Genomic DNA, 22508 nt, shown 5'->3' on the forward strand with positions numbered 1-22508 from the left:
TTATTTTTTGGCTGCGTTGGGTCTTCGTTGCTGCTCGCAGGCGTTTTTTAGTTGCGGTGAGTGGGGGCTACTCTTTGTTGTGGTGCGCAGGCTTCTCATTGCGGTGGCTTCTCTTGTTGCGGAGCGCGGGCTCTAGTCACGCAGGCTTCAGTAGTTGTGGTTCACGGGCTTAGTTGCTCCACAGCATATGATCTTCCCGGACCAGGGCTCGAACCCGTGTCCCCTGCATTGGCAGGTGGATTCTTAATGACTGCGCCACCAGGGAAGCCCCAGAGCTTGATTTTATACTTTGTAGTGATGTTTACTAGGCATCAGCAAGAAAGAACTCCTGCCTCAGATGATCTGGTTTTGAATTCCTACTTTGCCATTTGGCATCATGACAAGTGTTTTCAACTCATAGAGCCTCAGTTATCTGTAAAAAAGGAATCAAGTGAGACTCCATATGGGGAAGCAAGCTGTCAATTCTGATATGCTCTCTCAATGTTAGATATTTCTAGAACCGGTATCGTTATTAAAATTATTATTTCTCTTAAAGTCTCATTTGTTTCCTTTTTCAGGGAGAAGTTTTTCACTAATGGCATTGACGATGTCCCTGTCTGTGCCATTAGCCTATTAAGAACACCGAGCTCTTTCAGGCATTTTACTTGGCTTATGAGACTTGCTCAGCCTGTGCACATGTTTATTTATTATTTATAACCTAGGCTCTTGCTGTAACATCCCCTTGGTGTGCTGACATTTTCACACTGGGTGGTAGTTTGGATCTTTAGAAAATGACCAAACCAGAGAGACAGAATTGAGAAGCTTCACAGCCTTCTGTTTCTCTAACCCTATTTCAGTTTCTTTTTTATTCCGGTGATTCCAAAGATAGCAGATAACTCACTTCCAATTCTCGGACCTCTCATTTTTATCTTAATTCTTGCTAAATGTAGGAATAGTAAGTAATAGCTATCATTTTGGATGCAGTGACAAGAACTAGCCAAAAACATATGAAAGGAAAAAGGAAAAGCCCACTGTGTAGAGCATCATACCAGGTGTTTGTTCCCAATAGGAACATACAATCGAAAACACACGATGTTTGTGGAGACCAGTGTAGTGTGGGGAGCATTGCTGGGCTGCTATCACAGATCATTGAATGTATGATGCCAATTAAGTTAAGGATCTCAAGGTGAGATTATCCTGGATTTAGAGTGAGCCCTAAATCCAGTACCTTTTTTTAAATATATGTATAAATTTATTTATTTATTTATTTTATTTTTTGCTGCATTGGTTCTTTGTTGCTGCACACAGGCTTACTTTAGTTGCGGCAAGCTAGGGCTACTGTTCGTTGCAGTGTGTGGGTTTCTCATTGAGGTGTTTTCTCTTGTTGTGGAGCATGGGCTCTAGGCGGGCTTCAGTAGTTGCAGCATGCGGACTCAGTAGTTGTGGCTTGCAGGCTCTAGAGGGCAGGCTCAGTAGTTGTGGCCCACGGGCTTAGTTGCTCTGTGGCATGTGGGATCTTCCCAGACCAGGGGTTGAACCTATGTCCCCTGCATTGGCAGGCAGATTCTTAACCACTGCGCCACCAGGGAAGTCTAAAGATGGACAAATCTCTAAGGTAGAGATGACCTCGGTGTGTTTGAGGGACAGCAAGAAGGGCAGGAGGGATGCTATGGAATGACCAAGGAGGAGAGTGATAATAAAGGAAGTAGGAGAGGTGATTAGAGGCCTGATTATACAGTCTTTTTTTTTTTTTTTTTGCGGTACGCGGACCTCTCACTGTTGCGGCCTCTCCCGTTGCAGAGCACAGGCTCCGGACGCGCAGGCTCAGCGGCCATGGCTCACGGGCCCAGCCGCTCCGCGGCATGTGGGATCTTCCCGGACCAGGGCACGAACCCGTGTCCCCTGCATCGGCAGGCCGACTCTCAACCACTGTGCCACCAGGGAAGCCCCCTGATTATACAGAGTCTTAAAGGCTAGGATAAGATGCTTAGATTTTATTCTAATATGATGGCAAGCCTATTGGAAGGTTTAACCAGGTGAAAGTCACAATCTGATGTAACCTCACAGTGTGTGGGGAATAGATTTGAGTTCAGGAAGAATGGAAGCAGGGAGACCAGCTAGGAGGTCATGGCAGCAGTCCAGGAGAGAGGAGGGTGGGGGCTTGGACCATGGTGGCAGCTGTAATAATAGAGAGAAGGGAAAAAAATTTAGATTTATTTTGGAGATATAGTCAACAGAACTTGCTGATGGATTGATGTAAGGAGTAAGAGTGGAATCAAGGATAAATCCTAGATTTTTGGCTTGAGTAACTAGTACTGGTTCCTCTGATGGGAAGGTAGGGGAGAGCTGATTTGTGGAAAAAAGTCAAGAGTTCTATTTTGGACCTGTTATGTTGGAGATACTATAAGACACTTAAGGTGAAACTTGAGAGATGAATAGAATCTCAGCAGGATGGGAAGGAAGAAAGGATGTTTTGTAAGAAATAGCATAAGCTGAGGAAGTGCAGAGCAGAGGAGGGAAAGACACATCATCAGTCCTTTGTGGCTGGAGCATGTCTGAGAAGGGAAGAAGAGAAAGAAATATGATGAAAAATGTAGAACACATTCTTTTTGCACTTTGATCCTTGTTAGAATCCAAACATTCATATTAAATGGAATAAGTCGGAAGAAATTAATCCATCATATTATTTCATGTAAGGTCAGTTATTTTCTACAGTTGATGCACCAAAATATACCTTCATCAGAATTCTTCAGACAAATAAAAGAGGAGTCACAAAACAGTAAAGTTGAGACAGGCTGGGACCTGGGACCCTTTGCTACAATGCGTGCACCTGGACACACCTATCCTCCAGCAACAAAATACAAAGAAACTATATGGGACTAAAAATAACTGCGTGCATGGGCAGTTGGGGCAAATTCTGGACAAAAGAGACAAAGAGACCAAAAAACCAACCTTCCACTTCTGAAGAGCCTGGAGCAAAAACAGGGTGTCAGGGAGCAAATGCAAGGTGCTGGGCATGCCGTCTGCACTTAATACACCCCACCGGAGGGGTGGGCAAAACACCTAAGCCACCCTCTGGCCTGATCCCTGGACACACCTCTACCCTCACCCCCTTATAAGGAACCAGCTCGCCCCACCTCCGGGACTGAGCAAGCAAGGAAAACATTATTTGTTTTTGCTCCCTCCTGAGGTTGCAGGGGCCCCAATAAAGCCTTGTCTGAGTTTCTTATCTGGCCTCTAGTCAAAGGCCAGGAACCCTGGTCAGTATCAAAGCTACCTCACTGACTACAGTTACTTTTTTGGTGGTGCTCTGTACAGGGGCCACTCTTGGTCCAAACCACTTGTGTAGCACCTGTTTTGTGGAAGGCACCTTCTCCATCCTTTAGCTCAGTGATTCTTAATCATATTACACCCAAGATGATCTTTTGGCAATGAGTATTTCATACTATCCCTTTTACCATACTTAAATAATATTCACAGTTAATATAACCAATTATATAGGTCACTGCAAAAAATATATAGTATTCCAGCCATAATATAAAGGAGAAATACAAAGGAAAATGATATCAAATAAAATGACATGTATACTAAGATGTAAATGTTGAGCAAAATGTAATATTTGGATGTGATATGATTTTCAAAATGCCAGAAGGGGGGCTTCCCTGGTGGTGCAGTGGTTGAGAGTCCGCCTGCTGATGCAGGGGACCCAGGTTCGTGCCCTGGTCCGGGAAGATCCCACATGCCGCGGAGCGGCTGGGCCCGTGAGCCATGGCCACTGAGCCTGCATGTCCGGAGCCAGTGCTCCGCAACGGGAGAGGCCACAACAGTGAGAGGCCCGCGTACCACACACACACAAAAAAATGCCAAAAGGGTCTTGGTAAATATCCAAACAAAGTACAGTTCTTTAATTTACATGGTACTTGCATTCCTGAAAATTCAGTGTATTTTTAAGTTGTACAAAAAAATGCTTTGTGTTTATATATAACAGTTAGATTCCAGGCTCAGATAACTATAAAAAGTTTTCTTGCCTGAAAGAATGTCTGGTAGGATGTTAAAAAGTCATGCAGGAGTGTCTTGAGCATTTCAGGATACCTTGAACTTTGGTTCCTGCCTGTGAAATTTCTCCACAAATTTCCAAATTGTCCCTGGGTTTGGTACCAGTACTGCTGAGAACCACAGCTCTGGCTGTTCTCTGAGCCATTGGCACACTGACATTCCTGCATCACAGAACACGTGGAACCCTAGTCTACACTGTAACCTTTGAGTGAACAGGGCATTGTCTGCCTGTTCTATCCCTAGGACCTGGCCCTCGTATGTCCTTTGAAAACATTTGTCGATGTTGGATGGAAAGAGATGGATGGAAAGATTTTTCCCTTTTGTTCTATTTTGTGGAGCAACCCTTTAGATAGCCTTTTTCTCTGCAGTGACTTGGGAAGGCTTTTAAAAATTATGCATGAAACAAAAAGTAGTAGAAGTCATTCGTTGCCTCTTGAGTAACAGGTGCCGTGATCAAAATGTCTATTTTTATCTGAGTGCCGTCTCTGCCATCACTTGTCTAAGCTTTTATTTTGTTATACTCAGGGAGGTAGATACATCATTTTCAGAACATAAATCTACTTATGCCTTTTTTCCTTTGTTTCTAGCGTGGGAAGAGTTGGCCTACTATGAAGAAAACACACGGGACTTTCTCTTCCCTGAACCCAGGCTGACACCTTCACACCCTGGGATGTGTAGGGAGGTGCTCATGAAGACAGCTGAAGGTTTTCCGGTAAGTGATCTGTGCCCAGCTGGGCTTCTGTTGGGAGAGGAATTCTTGGGACCTGAACATTTTATTCCTGACAGGACCAGTTTGTGGACAGATCTCTTCATCTTGGTTAGTGCTCCTGTTGTTCTCTTCAGCAGCCCTGATTAGATGCCCCACTCAAAATAATAAATGATACTGATTCCCACTATTGATCTGAGATGTGGGAGTCCTTTTTTTTTTTCATTAAATACATTCATTTTGGCTTTCTTCCCACATCGATATACTCGAAGTAACCAACATTACTGTGGATTGCCCTGGTTCCTGTAGGAGTACCATATTTTAGCACCATTTATAAGAATACAGATCAAGGCATTTTTCATTATATAAAAGGTCTTAAGTACAAAAAAATTATTTTAAAGTTCAGAATTAAGCTCAACCACCCCTGGTTATTGGGAAAAAGATTGCCAAGACTGTGGTTATCTCCAGCCCCATATCCTTTCCTTGGATTACCCATGTTTTGGTGAGTTTACCCCTGTGTCACAACTACACCCAAGAAATCAACAAGAATGAGATAAAGCTCTGGTCAGTGTTCTCCCTCACTATTAATGAGCATTCAAAATATGGAAATATACAGATGGCTTGGGAACAGAGATATACATAATAAATGGCTTGTTGATATGACTTTTCACTACATCTATTATCTCCAGGCTTAACGACCACTCTGTATAGTTCAATTATACTTACTAACCCATTCCACCATTCCCAGTAATAAATTTCAATTTACCATGAAAAAAAAAAGGAAACAGCACAGCTCACCTTCACCCTCCCAAATGTGGTCAGGTCTCAGGCTGTGAGACCTCGCATACTTAAGAACGTCACTTTGTGACTGCAGGCCAGTGAGCAGGCACATTCATACACACGCACACATCCCTTCTGGTCACGGCCGAGCCTGCCTTGCTCCTACTACTACTGCTACCAAGGGTGGGAGCAGCCAAATCAGTTTAGTTTTGTGCTTCTCATGGCTCCAAGTTATTAACTGGATCACATAGGTATTAATCATCAGCTGCCCATGTCTTAATTCACTGCATAACTCAGCACTGGCTCCCTGATCTCTCCAGCCACTCAGAAGAGATCACCAAGAAGGTTTTCCGAAAGAGTTAAGCATTACATAGTCTTCTTCTGTTAAATAGGGAATTTAAACTTTAGAAAAAGGAATTTGCAGAATCCATGCACAGAAGTCTTCCACTGGTTCAGATTTTTATCCTTGTATAACGTAAGCCATGGAGGTCTGTCAGGCATGAGATGTGGGAGTCTTATCTAACCATTCTAAGTCACTGCCATATTCACACCATCACATAGCTATAAAAAGGTTGCTTCTTTCACCTCTTTTTTTAATTTTAAAATTTTTTATTGAAATATAGTTGATTTACAATGTTGTGTTAGTTTCTGGTGTATAGCAAAGTGATTCAGTTTTATATATATAATTCAGTTTTATATATATATTATATATAATAATATGTTATTATTTATATATTATATATAATAATGTGTTATTATTTATATATATTCTTTTTCAGATTCTTTTCCATTATGGTTTATTACAGGATTTTTTTGAATTAATTAATTTTATTTATTATCTGCTGGGTTGGGTCTTCGTTGCCACGCATAGGCTTTCTCTACTTGTGGCGAGCGGGGGCCACTCTTCATGGCAGTGTGTGTGCTTCTCATTGCGGTGGCTTCTCTTGTTGCGGAACATGGGCTCTAGGCGCACAGGCTTCAGTAGTTGTGGCTCGCAGGCTCTAGAGTGCAGGCTCAGTAGTTGTGGCACACGGGCTTAGTTGCTCTGCAGCATGTGGGATCTTCCCGGACCAGGGATCGAACCCATGTCCCCTGCATTGGCAGGGGGATTCTTAACCACTGCGCCACCAGGGAAGTCCCTATTACAGGATATTGAATATAGTTCCCTGTGCTATATATAGTAGGACCTTGTTGTTTATCTATTCTATATGTAGCAGTTTGTATCTGCTAATCTCAAACTCCTAATTTATCCCTCCCCCACCCCCTTTCCCCTCTGGTAACCATAAATTTGTTTTCTGTGTCTGTTTTTTCATCTCCTCTTAATGCAGACTAACTGAAAGATTTAATATCAGTTTATTTAATCATAGCTATTGTTTTAGTAATAATAATAGTAAAATAGAGTAGTGATAGTAATAATGCTACCTCTCATTTATTTTGTGCTTGGGTTTTTTCATGTGATATCTTATTTTCCTCATAAAAGTTCTTAAGTCAGCCAAGGCAGATAGATATTATTTTCTCTACTTAATGGAGGGGAAACTGTCAGAGGTTCACAGACTGATGATATTGAAGGATCTTAAAAGATACAGCAGTTATTTAGTAGATTATCTAACTGTTTTGGGGGCATTACCTGAACCCAAATTCAAAATATTCATTTTGATGTTATCTGGGATGATTTTTAACACTGCAGAAACTCTAACAATTTTCTTTACTTTTATGTCACTTGGATGACGTCTGTTTTAAGGGCCACATCCTTGTGAATTATAAAAAGCATACTTAATACTCAACTTTTCTGTTACTGCCCCGTGAATCACCATTATTATAATTTAATAAAGTGTTATTGTCTCCATTTTGTTGAGAGTACTGTGCAGAATACATAACATGCAGGACCCCTGTTTCTAGGATGTTTATGATGACAGGACTTCTAGTTCTAATACTTCAAACAGCAAGCATTCATCAAAAGTTCTCCTAATCTGAATTCCTAATGAGCATAACTTTAAGTCCTCCAATAATCTTTGAAGGTTTGGTGAATATCACTGACATCACTTTTTTTTTCTCAGATATGTTCTTTGTGTATCACTTACACCCATGGTACTTGTGAGATGCTTGTCTTTATTATGTTGAGTTATTGGGATCTTGCTCTTCAGAAGCAAAAAGGGATAAAAACTGGTAAGAATTAGATGGGAGATACTCTTTATATTAACTTTGGTTTCCCAAGTTTTCTATTAAATAAATTCTATCTACAAACACTGAGCTGGTATCCAGCTAAGTATCAAGACAAGAAGAAATACACTTTTCATATTTTACCAAATGTTATCTTTGTTTAACTTTATGGACATAAGTAGGGAGAAGAACCTACAGGAAGTTGTGTTTGTAGTTATTCATAAATTCAGTCACTCATAAGTGAAAGAACTTTAAAACTGCAGGGAAACATCTTCATGCATTAGAGGTAAAGTATCAATTCTTACAATGAAGTTAATGAAAGTATATTTTAAACAATTTGTAAAAAGGTAGAGGAGCTCAATTTCTCTATGTTCTATAAAGCAAAATAAAACCAATTGCTGAAGCTTTACTAATAGCTGACATTCACATGCTCGCTAGATGCCAGGCACTGTGCTGAGCTCCTTACATGGATTATCTCGTTCAATCCTCCTTAACCCTGCAAGGTGGCTACTATTATTTTCCTCATCTTAGGCATAGGGAAGCTGGCATGGAGAATTTATCAAAGGTACTCATAGTCACAGACCTGGTGAGCAATGGAGCAGGCAGTCTCATGCTGGCCTGTCGGGCTTCAAAGTTTGCACTCAGTCACTGCATGATGCTAATTCTCTCATGTTTATTTCAGCCCAGGGTCCAATTTCTTTTCATTAATGTTGTAGGATATGAGAATAAATGACATGTGCGGGTCAGGCAAATCATTCACTTCATTTATTAGTTCATTAAGAATTAGATTTATTTCCTCCAATAAAATGTGACTTTTTCTTTGTACTTCCATATTTTATATCATTTCACTTGTTACGCTAACAGCCTTTTTTTCCTCCTTTTCCTGCTGAGGTCAAGAATTCTGAGGAGGGGAATAAAATCTGTTTTTTTGTTAGGTAAAGGCTGAATTTGTAAATTAAGGGGAAACAATATTATTTTTTAATTATTAATTTTTAGTTAATAATTTCCATTTTTCTTTAGTGCAGTGATTCTAGGAAAATCCTACTGTTAAATCCATTTATTGACCTAACCATCATCACCACCATCCCATTGCTGAGGGGATTGCATGAGATAGAGCCTGTAAATTTCAGCTCTAAACTGTTATGCTAAAATCAGTACTTCTATGAAAAATACCTTCCTCCGTATTGTCTGGAAGTCACTGCCAGGAGTGGAGGTCAAATAGGTGAACAAGGTGGTGTTACAGGCTGTGGATTCCTTACTGGTAGGGGACCCTCCTCCTCTTCTCCTGGCAAAGTGGAGCTTCATGTATAGCAGTTAAGTGTGGACTCAGGTGGTCTGGGTTCAAGCCCAGTTTTGTCACTGAATGACTGTGTGATTTTGGGTAAATTACTTAATCTCCGTCTACCTTAGTTTCTTCATCTGTAAAATGGGACTGGTAATAGTTCTTCCCTTATAGGGTTATTAGGAGGGTTAAATGAGGTAATATATGTATAGTCTTTAGCATAGTATCTGGTGTATAGTTAAGTGCACAATAAATGTGAGCTGTTATATTTTTATTAAACTGTCATTCAAGGGTTAATACTACTTCTCCATGAGGCATTAAGAAGACTACACCAGTCCATGGCTTAAGAGATGACTTGTTCAGGCTCAGGCAGCTGGGCCGCTGGGGACCTGGGACTTTGCGCACCCATGAGGTTTTGGATTTGATAACCGGAGGTGAGGCTGTGCCGGCCATGTTATTGTGCATTCTTTATGAAACACCACCTCCCCGCCCCCCCACCCCAATTATTCAACTCTGTGCAGCAACTGGGCTCTCATTCTAGAGGCAAAAAAAAAAAAAAGAGGAAGGGGAGCTGAGGAGGTGGTTATGCCTGTGAGGACCTGTTCTGTAGACAAGATGAATGTACAGGACTGAATGTGCATCGGAATGAATGAATGCACAGGAATCAAGCTGACTAGTTTATCCATGAGGCCCCCTGAGAGGTAGCTGAGGTAACGGAAAGAGGATGGGTTTTGCTGTCCAACAGAGTTTCAACTCTTGGCTCTACTGATCCCCAGCTGTGTGACATTGGACAGACTAACCTCTTCAAGCCTGTTCCCTCACATTTAAAGTGGGATACAATTGTCTGCTACACAGGTTGTATGAGGATTAAATGAGATCGCACATGTGAAAGCCTCTAGGAGCACCTGGTACCTGTCTAAACATGCAGTGCATGTTGGTTTCTTTTCCCTCTAGGGCTTCGGCCGATGCAAATTCTTCTTGCGAGTACTTGGAGTATATTATATAAGTGAAATGAGCTGTTAGCAACTGGAGGGAGAAGTCACTATGGGTGTGTCTAGAGGGAAGAGGGTGAGGCCAGTCTTCAAGAGACAGGTAGGGTTTGGATGGGCAACAAGAAGAAAGGGAAAGTGCCCCCAGGACAAAGGGGAACCTGGCCAGGTGGTGTTCTCTGTGGGAGAGGAGAGCAAAGGGTCATGTTCAGAGGGGCTGCAGGTGACTGGATGGTGTCAATTGGAGACAGTGTAATTCAGCTCCAAGTCCTATCCCTGTTTTGACATTTACAAGACATGTGACCTTGGGAAAATTGCTTAATATCTCTTTCTGCCTCAGTTTTTTTAAAAGAAAAATAGGGCTTCCCTGATGGTGCAGTGGTTGAGAGTCTGCCTGCCGATGTGGGGGACACGGGTTCGTGCCCCAGTCCGGGAGGATCCCACATGCTGCAGAGCAGCTGGGCCCGTGAGCCATGGCCACTGAGCCTGCGCATCTGGAGCCTGTGCTCCGCAACGGGAGAGGCCACAACAGTGAGAGGCCCGCGTACCGCAAAAAAAAAAAAAAAGAAAAAGAATTGTATTTTTTAAATGTACAGTAAAATTGACTTTTTTTGATAATCAGTTCTATGAATTTAACACATGTATAGATTTGTGAAACCGCCATCATGATCAGGATACGGAACAGTTCCATCACTTCCCAAATCTCCCTCATGTTATCTCTTTATAGACACATCTTCCGCCATAATCCACTAATCTGTTCTCCGTCATTAAAACTTTGTTTCCTCTTGAGAATGTCACATAAATGTAATCATATTTTCTGTAACCACTCAAGACTGGCTTCTTTCACTTAGAACAATGTTTTTAAGATTCATCCATGTAGTTGTGTGTATCAGTAACTTGTTGCTTGTTATTAGTAGATTCCATTATATAGATATACCACAGTTTATTCACCTATGAAGAACATTAGAGATGTTTCAAGTTTTTGTCCAGTTCTCAGTTTTATCATTTATAAAATGGGTTGATGTTAATAATTGTACTTTCCTTATAGCACTATGAGAATTAAGTAGGATAGGGTATATGTATGTGTATGTATGTATATATATATGTATGTATCACAATGTTTTAGATAGGATGGTACTGAGCAGAAAAAGAAGTATTGATCAATGAAACAAAATGAAGAGTTTGGAAACGAATATAAATATTTTGTATGAGTTATCAAGCATGTTTTCAAAGCAGGTAGGTAGGGAAGGAGAACTTCTATCCATCCCTCCCCCTAGATAATCTCATTCAGTTCAATGGTCCATTAGAGTAGCTAACTGTGGGGACACAAGTCGGAATGCCTGGATTCAATTACCAGCTCTGCCAGTACTAGCTGGACAAGTTGCCTAAATTCTCTGTGCCTTAGCTCACTCATCTACAAAGTGGAGATACTACTGGGACCAACCTCACACGGTTATTGTGAGGGTTAGATGAGTTAATATATGCAAAGCCCTTTGGTTGGGCTCTGGCACATAATATGTAGTATTATATGTGTTTAGCTATTCTTATTATGTATGTATTTTATTTTCAGCTTTGTTGGTGTATGATTGACAAAACCTGTATATATTTAAGGTATACAACTTTATTTTTGATATGTATATACATTGTAAAATAATTGCCACAATCAAGCTAATTTTTTTTTTTTTTTGGCTGTGCTGTGTGGCTTGTGGGATCTTAGTTCCCTGACCAGGGATGGAACCTGGGCCCCAACAGTGAAAGTGCCAAGTCCCAACCACTGGACTGCCAGGGAATTCCCACAATCAAGCTAATTAACATATCCATCATTTAACATTGTAAACTGTTGTTTCTTTTCTTTTTTGTGGTGAAAACACTGAACATCCACCCTTTTAGAAGATTTCAAATATAAAATATGGTATTGTTAACTATTGTCACATTGCTGTACATTCCACTTCTAGAATGTGTTCATCTTGCCTAACTGAAACTTTGTACCCTTTGACTAACGTCTCCCCATTTCCTCCATCCTCCAGCTCCTGGCAACCAGCTTTCTATTAGCTGTTTCTATGAGTTTGTTTCAGATTCCACATATAAGTGAGACATGTAGTATTTGCCTTTCTGTGACTGGTTTATTTCACTTAGTATAGGGTCCTCTGGTTTCTTCTATGTTATCACAAATGGCAGGATCTTCTTCTTTTTAAAGGCTGAATAATATTTCACTGTATATATATTTGTTATGTATGTATTTTAGATAATATGTGTAGATTATGCCAACTACACAAAAGAGCATTTAGGTTCTCGGATGATTTCAAGTTAGGATAGGATGAGCAAAGACCCTCTTTCCATTTTATTTGTTTCTTTTATGCTGTTTTATTTTCAGGGCATTGCTCCCAAAATAGAGTTTTCTACGAGGACAGCCATCAGAGAACGTGTGTTTCTGCATAGAAACAGATTTCTTGTAAGTATAATCGAGAATCCAGTGATAGAAATGTTAGAAATTTTCTCCACAAATTAAAAAAATTTCAGCCTAAACTCCGTTTACCAAGTTTAGATGCAACTGGACAAACAAACCTGGAGACTTATTGCTAGGTTTGAATTTCCATAGTCAAACTGTTTGTTCAGCCTGTCACATTAGAGTGAGTATGTTTGGCATGTATTCATCATGGCATAATTGGTGGAACAGAATGATCCAGAAGCTACGATCACAAGCTTGATGTGTCATTTAGTTAGCTTTTGTTGTTGTTGTTCCATGACTTTTACTCTTGATTTTATCAACAGTAGTGTTTCCTTCTTTCCTGTGCTGAGGCTGAAACTCAGAGTTGTATTTGTGGGCCATCTTTGGTAACAGTGAGGGTCTTGGGACATCCATGAGCACTACCTTCATTTTACTCTCTTGTCAGCACTAATTTCTCCTTCACCCTGATTTCTTTCTGTTTTTGTTTTACCTTATTGTCCATAATTTTGCAACCATGTAAAATCGTTTCTAAGATGATATAGAGAATCAATGAATATAGTTTGTAGACCTCACCTGGAGTCCTAGAAAATACCTTGAAAATGTGGGCTTTGGGTTAAGAGGTACTGAATGAGAAGGGTCACTAATCTGTGCAAATCCATCGATCCCCTGGGCACCATAACTCATAAATGGGAAACCAGTGGTTAATTTTCAGGAAAGCAATAGCTGCTTTTTAGTCTCTCCTTATTTACCCACTGTTTTCTCCAATCTGTTTAAGTGTGCACAGTGATTTTTCAGTTTATTATTCTTTTTATTCCACTCCACCATTTTAATCTTGTTTTAATCTCCTAATATAGGTCTTCCTATATTAACTTTTTTAAGTGTTAACTTTTAAAAATAATAGCTTTCATTGTTTTCCTGTAACAAAAGTATCCCATTTATTTTATACAATTAGAAAATACAGATAAGAAAAAAAGACAAAATAAAAATAAAAATTACCTGTTATTCTTACTATCTAGAGATGAACATGACTACTTTTTAAAATATATTCTTCTGTACACACACATACACATATTGTTTTAATTTTAGAAGATCAGGATCATACTACACTGCATATTATTTCATATCATATTTTCACTTTGAATGTCATAAACGTGTTCTCATGTCCTTAAGTATGCTTAAGCCAGGCAATTTTTCATGGCTTCATACTATGCCATTATACAGAAGTACCATAATTTTTGGCAATTCATTTTCTGTTGTTGGGTGCTTAGCTGATATATCGGTCAGGGTCCAGTCTGGAAAGCAAACCATACCTGTTACTTTAACAGAAAGATTTAATGTAAAAAAAAAAAAAAGAGGGCTAAACAAGGGTTGGAGGACTGAAAGGAAAAGGGGAACACTGAAGTGATGGAGATAGTAACTACTGGAAGCAGCTTCCACCTCTAGAGTTGGGGGAACAAAGGGAAGAGGTTGGGTCATCAAGAACATAGGAAGTGGAGGAAGAAACCCCATAGAAAGGGCACCCAGACATGTGGGGAGGGGCTGCCCTCCCGGGTGTTTCCTCATGATTTCAGAGGAGAGACTCTGATGAGCTGGGACTCAGACCTCTAAGGAGGGACACTGCTCATTGTTGCTGTCCCAGGAGCTTGGAGGAAGGATCCCGTGGGGCTAGACTCAAATCTCTGAGCAAGGGGCTCTGGCCACCTGGTGCTGTGAGGCTAGTTTTGGATTATGGTAGGAAAAAACTATAAACTGGAGCCATTTGCTGCTGTCAAGGTGAAGAATGGTTGCTGGGGTGATGCGGACAGGAACAGAATGCAAAACTGGAAGTCCCCCGTCCCTTCCTCCTCCTCTAGTCTTACGGTCTCCCTCTAGCGCCCTCTAGTGGTGGAGCCTAATAGAAGAGCTGGAAAAGCCGAAGGGGGTTTGCAGAGTGCCAGGTCCAGTATCATAAAGCAGAGAATAGAAAGGTGGGTTTGGAGCTGAAAGGAAAGTGCTTACTCACCAATATAGTTGGTTTCTAATTTTTGAACTGTTCTAAGAATTTCTGTAGCTATACATATAGCCATAATTATTTCCTTATAATAAGTACCTTGAAGTGAAATTGCTGGACCTAAGTTTATGCCAAATTCTCTCTCTCTCTCTCTCTCTCTCACTATATTTCTACATCTATCAATCATCTGTCTATGATGGGATTGGGGGGGTATCTGATACTTTCCAACTTTCTCATAATACAAATAAATCTCACTGCTAATAGTTGAAATATACTAGTGATACTAACCTGAACTGAAGAAAAATTTTAAAATGCCCTTCCTTAAGTTCATGTTTTATAAATCTGAGATGTTCAATCTTCTACCTTAAAGTTCAGTTAAACAGTTATATTCTGATTGTGTTTTCTTCTTTAAAAATACTGTTTCTTTTTTGTGTCTTCAGGAAGAAAGATGTAAGTCACAAAGGCCTTTATCCACATCAAATGGACCAAAATTCCCCTTAAGTAGTATAATGATGAAACCAAGGGAGAGTAATCTCGACAGACTGCCCCAAGGCATGCAGTCCAGGCCGCCCTCTCCATATTTCACCAGGCGTTTCTTTCAGGACCAGCCAGCTCAACTGAATCTTGGAGATAGTTTCAAATTACCTGGAGAAAGCAAACCTCCATTTGTAGTAAGACACGTGAGCCTAAAAGTATTTTTCACAGTCCTTTGGAATGGTGAGTGTGTGAATGAGGGTGGAACAAAGGAAGGTTGGACCATGAAAACAAATGGGTAAGTAAATAAATAGAGGAAATTCAAATTGAATGACAGCTATGATTAAATTATGTTCACTTCCTAGAGTCATTGTCAGTAAAGATGTCTTATGCAGAAGACTTGCTTAGTAAATGTCTGCCATCCCTATTTTTAATTTCTGAAAATTATTAATAGAGAGTGTTATCTACATATGATAACCTGTCCAGAAAAATCAATGAACTGTCAGTGGTAGAAGATGCATATCAAAGGCTGGCATATACTCTGTACCAATCTGAAACCAAAGCCTCATCTGTTTTAAGAAAACTGGTTTGAGTTTTCTTAGTGAGGATGTTGCTTAATGGCCACACTTTTAAGAGCAGGAAACATATGTCTGCAGGAAGATGCAATGATGTGCCATAGTCAAAGCTGTTAATTAAAGTTATCTTAGATTTAGCCCTCAGGAAATAGTAGGCAAATTTAATCACACTTGTTCTCATAGTCTCAAGATTTTTTGACTACTATAGAAGTAAAGGAAAATGTAGAAGAGTTCAAGACAAAAATTACCCACAGGTTCACCAGAATAATATAATCATTGTTTAATTTGATACATTTTCTTTTGCCTTTTTTTGGTATTCATAATGCCTTATTTTTTCCCACAAAGTTGTAATTATACTGTATATACAGATTTGCTTCTTGATATTTACAGTTAATATTACATTAAAAACACTTCCAGTATTAGTTCATATTTTTCACGAACACCATTCCACATTCTAGTTCATGACTTGTTCTTCAGAATGTTAACTATTGATATTATTGTCAAGTTGATAATTTGACTTAAAGTTATCCGTGATGATGTTTGTGCATTAGACACAAGAAATGAAGCATGGTAAATCTCAAAGGCAAGGTGCTTTTGAGATGACTGGATATAGAGTTGGTTTGTAGGTAGAACAGAGATGTTGTTTGGCTAGAAAGTACAGGATAGCTGTTTTCTTCGTGGTGACTTGGGTAAAAATGTCTGGCAAAATCTAGCAACCACTCTTTAAACATGGCTTCATACAGATACTGTTGAATTGAGTTTATTGAGTCTGATTTATATCATTTGACATAAATTTTTATAAAATACAACTTTAGTGTATGCCATTATGGGCTAAATAACCTTAAAATCTACGAAGTTTTCTTAGGGAATTAAAACTTGCTTGATACTTTTATTTAACAAATTCTTATACAGTCTTTACTAATGTGCCAAGCTCTTTCCTAAGTGCTCTTTTATTTAGCCAGATTTCCTGATGATATCTGAAGTTTAAGTAACAGCATTAAAATGTAGAGGACCTGATGTTGTCAAGATTGTAAATTCTAATCAAAGTATTTCTTGAAGTAGATTGAAGAGTAATATTATAACATGCTTTCTTGAAATTAAAAAAAAACAAACACAAATAAACAATGTTAGAAAGAAACTCCAGCAACTCTATGTCATACATATTCTGGAAGAGTCTCTATTTCAAGTATTTTGACATGTTGGCAGATCATGTTGTCCAATGTAGGAAAATATGGTTACCTTAAGGAAAATAATACAGTCACCACTATTCTTTTTTTCAAGGATATAGACACTCAGACTGGAAGAGGATGTGGAAGGCTGAAATGTCACCTTGTGAAAATCCCTTGTCTTTAGGGAGGACCACACCTAGGCCAGTACTGCCCAGACTGTTTAGGAACATGCAACTCTGTCTGGTTCTAAAAGGATGTGAGATAAATGTCACTTGCTGTTTTCTGGACTGGAGCCTTACCAGTGGTTAGAATATGATTTGTGCCTAGTGTTAGCCCATATCTTTGTGTTCTAACCTCAGTGAAGGTAGGGACAGACAGGTTTCCCTACTGGGTATAACATTTTATATACTTGGAGACTGTGATTTAATCTGTTCCCAACCTCTTTTCTCACCTGCATGACTGTGACTGAGGGGGAGAAAGGCATCACAGGTAATGAGGAGAGGGTAATACAAGCTACAGTGGGTTCAAGTCTCATTCCTTTCCTTTCCTTTCAGGTGGATAGTGCAAAGCCCTTTGGTGAGAACAGTTCAGAGCATCATTCCCAGAAGTCTAGAACAAAATTTGACTTTTCAAATTTTCCATTTCCAGAGAGAAGAGGTACTTGAGTTTCTTGTTATTCCTATACAGTTTCCTCGTGGGAATGAATGCATCCTACCTACCTCTAAGTCTTCTTTCATTCTGAGGAATCACATGTTTCTTTGGAAATTCAGGGCCTAATTCTCAGGTGCCCTCCCGCTGTGGAGTTTCCAGGGAAGGAGTTCCCAGGAGCAGAGTTAGCTGAGAAGCTGTTTTCAGAGTTCCCCTGGCTGTTGAAGGAGACTGCTCTGAGTAGTGTGACCACTGAGTGTGCTGTGGTTGTGGTTGTTCCCTAGCTGGGCTGGAAAAGCAGGGAGCATCTTGTCCTGGTGCAATCTTCTTGCTAAGGCACCACTGATAGCTAACGTATAGGACTCTCCATATCTCTGGATAGGAAGCAGCAGTGATTGGTGGCGATCAGGAGGTGCAACACTTACTTTACAAGATTCCATGTCAGCAAGGAGGAGAGGCAATTTGTCTGAAGCAGTGAGGTTAAGGCAGGGGATCTCAAACGTTTAGATTTCAGTACCCTTTTGCATTAAGTATTATTGAAGACCCCAATGAACTTTGTGTATGCAGATGATATCTATCAATATTTAGTGTTAGAAATTAAAACTGAGAAATTTGTAAAATACAAGAATATACAAGCACACATTCTATTAGCCATCAGAGTGGTGACATAATGACATATCATGTAGCTTTTGGAAAACTCCATTATATAGTCATGAGAGAAAGAGAGTGAAAGAGAGATTAATATAGTTAGGAGAACGGTTTTGATCTTGCAGAGCTCCTGAAAGGTCTTAGGGACCCATGGGGAGGCCCCTGGATCACACACTGAGAGGCACTGGGTTAAGGCCTCCCTGGGAGGCCTTTACTTTATGATTGAAATTTCAATCATTCCTGAATTAATAAAAATTCTTAGGCTAGAAAGGGATGGTGGTGGCCCATTCTCTTGACTCTTGGTGAGACTGGACCTGTACCATCCCTGACAACAGGGTTTCCTATCTTAGGCTGAAAGGTTTATACTTTTAAGGGGCTGCACATTCTCTTGTGGTAACTCAAGCCGGTGGCCTTCAATCACTGTGACTGTTCTACAGCAGCAAACCAAGGACAGAAGACAGGGTTTGAGGCAGAAAGTGCTTCATCACCTCTGACATTTAAGTCCTTTGGATTGAAAATCACCCATGTAGCCCATAAAAGCAGCACTGTCTTCCCCATTACTGTGAAATCAAGCAACAGGAAATGTCCTTTCCCAGGGAGGACAGTTGCTAGCTCAATTACAACGGGACTCATATATCACATTGGTCTCAGCCTTTGTCTTTCTTAATCCTGGCAGGTGGAGAACTAAGGTTCCAGAGAGGTTACAGAGTGTGTACAGGTCACACACCAAGTTTTTGGCATACTTACATTTAGAGAAGACGTTCAGCCCTCTGGGCTCAGATTCTTGGAATCACTGTAGCTTCCAAGCCAGACTTTTCCTTAGGTCACCTGTCAGCTCATTCATTCAGGCCTAAGGTAGAATAAAACAGTGCTTCTCAAACTTCAGTGTGCATTTGAATCACCTGTGGATCTTGTTAAAGTGCAGATTCTGATTCCGTAAGGCTGGGGTGGGGCCTGGAATCCTTTTCTAACAAGCTTCCAGGTGAAACCGATGCAGCTGATCCATGGATTACACTTTGAGAAGCTAGGGAACAAGGGCAAACTCCCAGTGAAAGGGAGTATTCAAAAATCAGTAACAAGGGGGTTCCTAGGCAACAGGGCAGGTTTATGGTTATAGCTGAAAAGGGGCTTAGCATTACTAATTCCCTCCTCAGCTGGGAGTTGGGTAGAAGAGAGCTTCTGGGATAAGATGCCCACACACATATGTGCATGCCCAGAGGATATGACAATTAGCATGCTTTTAAAAATCCCTTTTTATATCTTCCTTCTTATTGCCAGTGGCATTGGGGAATCAGCAGTCCTTTGTCACTGCCTAAGCCCCAGTCATGCTGGGGGAAGCCACGGTGGCCTTAGCATAGCCTTGCAAATACTCATTTCAAAAGCATTTTTTTTCAACCTGGAAAAATCCCATTTATTCTTGGTTTTATCTGTGTGTATTTATTACTTCTAGTAATTCTTACCATTCTCTGGCATTAGGTCTATTTACTTATTATGATAACTTGGGTAATCATAATGATTTACACTTTTGCTGTGTTGTTTTTCCAAGCTCTTATGTATTCATTTTTGTATCTACCTTGGACAAGTACACTCAAGAGTTTCTGCATAAGTAGGATTTTATGTAAACCAAATATAAAGGGAATTCCAGAAGAGGCAGAGAGTATGAATTTTACATTGAGCCAAATGGCTTTCTTTTAGGCCCTGGGCACCTGGGCAAATAAGAGTTTTCCAGGCTTCCCAAGGGCTACTGAACTTATTGCTTCACTTTAGACTCCCATTTACTCTTCCTGTATCCATACGTGCTGTCATTAATATAACCTAATTGTTGACCTCAAGAGGACAGTACAACTAATAGATAAATTGCTGTGACTTCAGGAAGACTTAAAGGTGATGGTATAATTTACAAGGGAGCATTTAAGTTCTCTGATAATTCATTCATTGTGTAATATTTTTGTACTGCTGTGGAATAAATGTAACAGCAGCTTTAGGGGTAACTGGTAATAATGAGTCATTGAAACACCTGTTCCTCTTTCTTCTAGCTTCTTCTCTTGACAGACTTGCAACTAAAGTAAAGGTAATTTTTTTTAAAGGTAATTTTAGAAGTAGCATTTGTAAACTGATCTATTTCCAGTTATCTAATGTTAATTATTGTGCTGTCTCCCATAAGTGGTGGAAAGTATATTTCTAGCTAATGCTGCTTATGGAATTGCTGTAGTTTAACTTGAGTTGCTTTGCTTTAGTTGGTTTATTCCCCTCACATAAACTCTTTTCATTTGTAGGATGAATCACCAGTGAGGGTGTATGTAGGCCCAATATCTACTTTTATCAATAGGGATTTTATTACCTTTTCTCTAATCGAATACCTTTGTATATAGAGGTGGTAAATCACTTGTTCTTAAAGTTTGATTGGTTTATGCAGGTGAAGGTGCAAACTTCCATGTTACAACATAAGAATGGATATATGCAAAGAAAATGGAGTACACTGAGCTTCCTTTGCCATAGCAGTTAAATATTTTGTCTAAAAAATTATGTCTTTCCCAAACCCAATAATCTCCAATCCTCACAAACCAAAGCTCAGAGCATGAGTTTATTTTGGCTTGTGAATATATGCCAAATGTACAGAATTTTGGTTATCTTTCCTTGCCCTTGACTCCTGAGCATTTTGTCTCTAGTCTTCTCTACTCCCACCCCTCTTTTATTTGCAGGAGTTCCCTGGGGCAGGTATTCTATCATCTTGACCCCAGTTCTCTTCCCTGTCCCACCTGGCCCCCAGCTCTGAATTAAGCAAACCAAAGCAAAAACTACAACTAAAGATTAATGCACATTGTCACTCAGGTTATCAAAGAGCCAGATGAACGGATTGTTTTAAGGAATGAATCACCATTATCGTTAGATTCAAGTAAGTTTGGAAAGCCCTCGGCCAGTTACAGTAACCAAGGGCATGCCGATTTCTACCGGGAAACTTCATTTGCCACCTCCCAGCACTCCAGATCTCCCAGCCCTCTTCTGGATCAGCCCCTTCTCCGAGAAAGGTCAGCAGCAAGCACCCATCTCTTTGCTAGAAGAGTGCCTTCTGGTCTGGCAGGAGTAAAGTCAGGTCACTTCATCAGTTTGCTTCCTTAGGAATATTCAGCTGGGGACACCTTGATATGAAAAATTATTATTCCTTGAAAAATAATCCCAAAAGTAAGAATTGAGACTTTTCTCTTACCCTGGAAAGCATATCTCAGAATGCTTGTTGAAAATGGGACAGACAGCTAACTTGGCATAGGTACTATTTATGTATCCATTATTATCTGTCATATATTTTAGAACTCAAGCTTTTGATTTCACCAATATAAAAGAACTCACTATCGAAAGTTTGGAAATTGTAGAAAAATGAAAAGTAGTGAAAAAAAATCACCTATAGTCCTGCCACCCAAAGACAAGCATGATTAACATATGGGTGTATTTTCTTTCTCTTTTTCTAGATATGGTTTGTTGGCTTGTTTATATTATTGTCACACACACAGACACAAACCCACAGTTGCATATGTCTGGAGTGCAGGCCAGAGATTGAGAGCAGGAACCTTTATTTTCCAAACTGTACTCCCAGCTGATGTGACTAACCATCCGGTTTGCCCCAGGCTGTTCTGATTTTAACCCTGACAGTCCTGCATTCTGGGAAACTTCTTGGTCCCAGGCAAACCAGGACAGTTGGTCACAAGTCCAGTGAAGTAGCACAAAAGATAATATTTTTAAGATAGTTGTTTTGAATGAAAGATAGGCCAGTCTGCTTTTCTCTGCATTGTTAGTGATGAGAATAAGAAATCTCCACATAAAAATAATACAATTGCTAACAGAGACTTGTAGTAAATATCCCAGAACAAAAGTGGCACTGAAATTTTAGTAAGAATTATAAGAAAGTGACAATGCATTTTTAGACCTTTTTCAGAAATGATAGAATACCTTTATATTAAAATGGACTTGAGGAAACCAAGTAAAATATTTTGATAAAATCTACTAAGTAATTGTGAGTCTTTGATTAGTTACTATGTTGGAAGAAAATAACACAACATAGATTTTTAAAAATTGGCCTTGGGTCCCAGAGACAGGTGGTGAGACACATATACACCCTTCTCTGGGCGTGGTCTCCCTTCCCTTCTGGCTTCTTCTCTTTCTACCAGCCTGCAGCTTAACAGGTGGACAGAGCAGGTGGGGGGTTACCCCAGATGTAAAGACTTAGAATTTATTTTAAACAGAGAAGGGGAGGAACCTTCAACTGGTAGTCAGGACACTTGAGCTCTGCTCACCTGTCTCCAAGTGCTGTGATCTCACACAAGTACTCAGCCTTTTAGACCTTAGTTTCCTCATCTGTAAAAGGGGTTTAGTGATCAAAGATCCATCCTCTTACAGCCCAAAGTGCTTCTTTACTGCCAGAACTGGAAGAAGCTCATGGATTTTGCCCATGTGCCTTGTTTTCATACATCACCCAAACTCCTTATAATCAGCATAGCAAGCTTTTCTGAGGGACTGAATTGAGCATCCATGTACTGAGAACCTATTATGTGCAGTGTATGTGATCGTGACACATCCTTGCTTCCCAGTGGCTCACACACTAGACGGG

At 40.0% G+C, this 22508-nt stretch overlaps 1 protein-coding gene across 7 annotated transcripts in view; it reads left to right on the forward strand.

The window, feature by feature from the left end:
• Window positions 1-22508, forward strand: part of SPATA6L (spermatogenesis associated 6 like) — a 59807-nt gene that overhangs the window by 27402 nt on the left and 9897 nt on the right. For all 7 annotated transcript variants that reach the window (XM_067041591.1, XM_067041586.1, XM_067041587.1 and 4 more), the window contains 6 exons: window positions 4623-4747; window positions 12327-12404; window positions 14832-15062; window positions 17164-17266; window positions 19942-19976; window positions 20738-20934. In XM_067041591.1, the coding sequence (XP_066897692.1) occupies window positions 4623-4747; window positions 12327-12404; window positions 14832-15062; window positions 17164-17266; window positions 19942-19976; window positions 20738-20934 (769 nt within the window). The remainder of the gene's footprint in view (window positions 1-4622; window positions 4748-12326; window positions 12405-14831; window positions 15063-17163; window positions 17267-19941; window positions 19977-20737; window positions 20935-22508) is intronic.

The sequence above is a fragment of the Kogia breviceps genome, chromosome 8, assembly GCF_026419965.1.
Source record: "Kogia breviceps isolate mKogBre1 chromosome 8, mKogBre1 haplotype 1, whole genome shotgun sequence".
NCBI lineage: Eukaryota > Metazoa > Chordata > Mammalia > Artiodactyla > Physeteridae > Kogia > Kogia breviceps.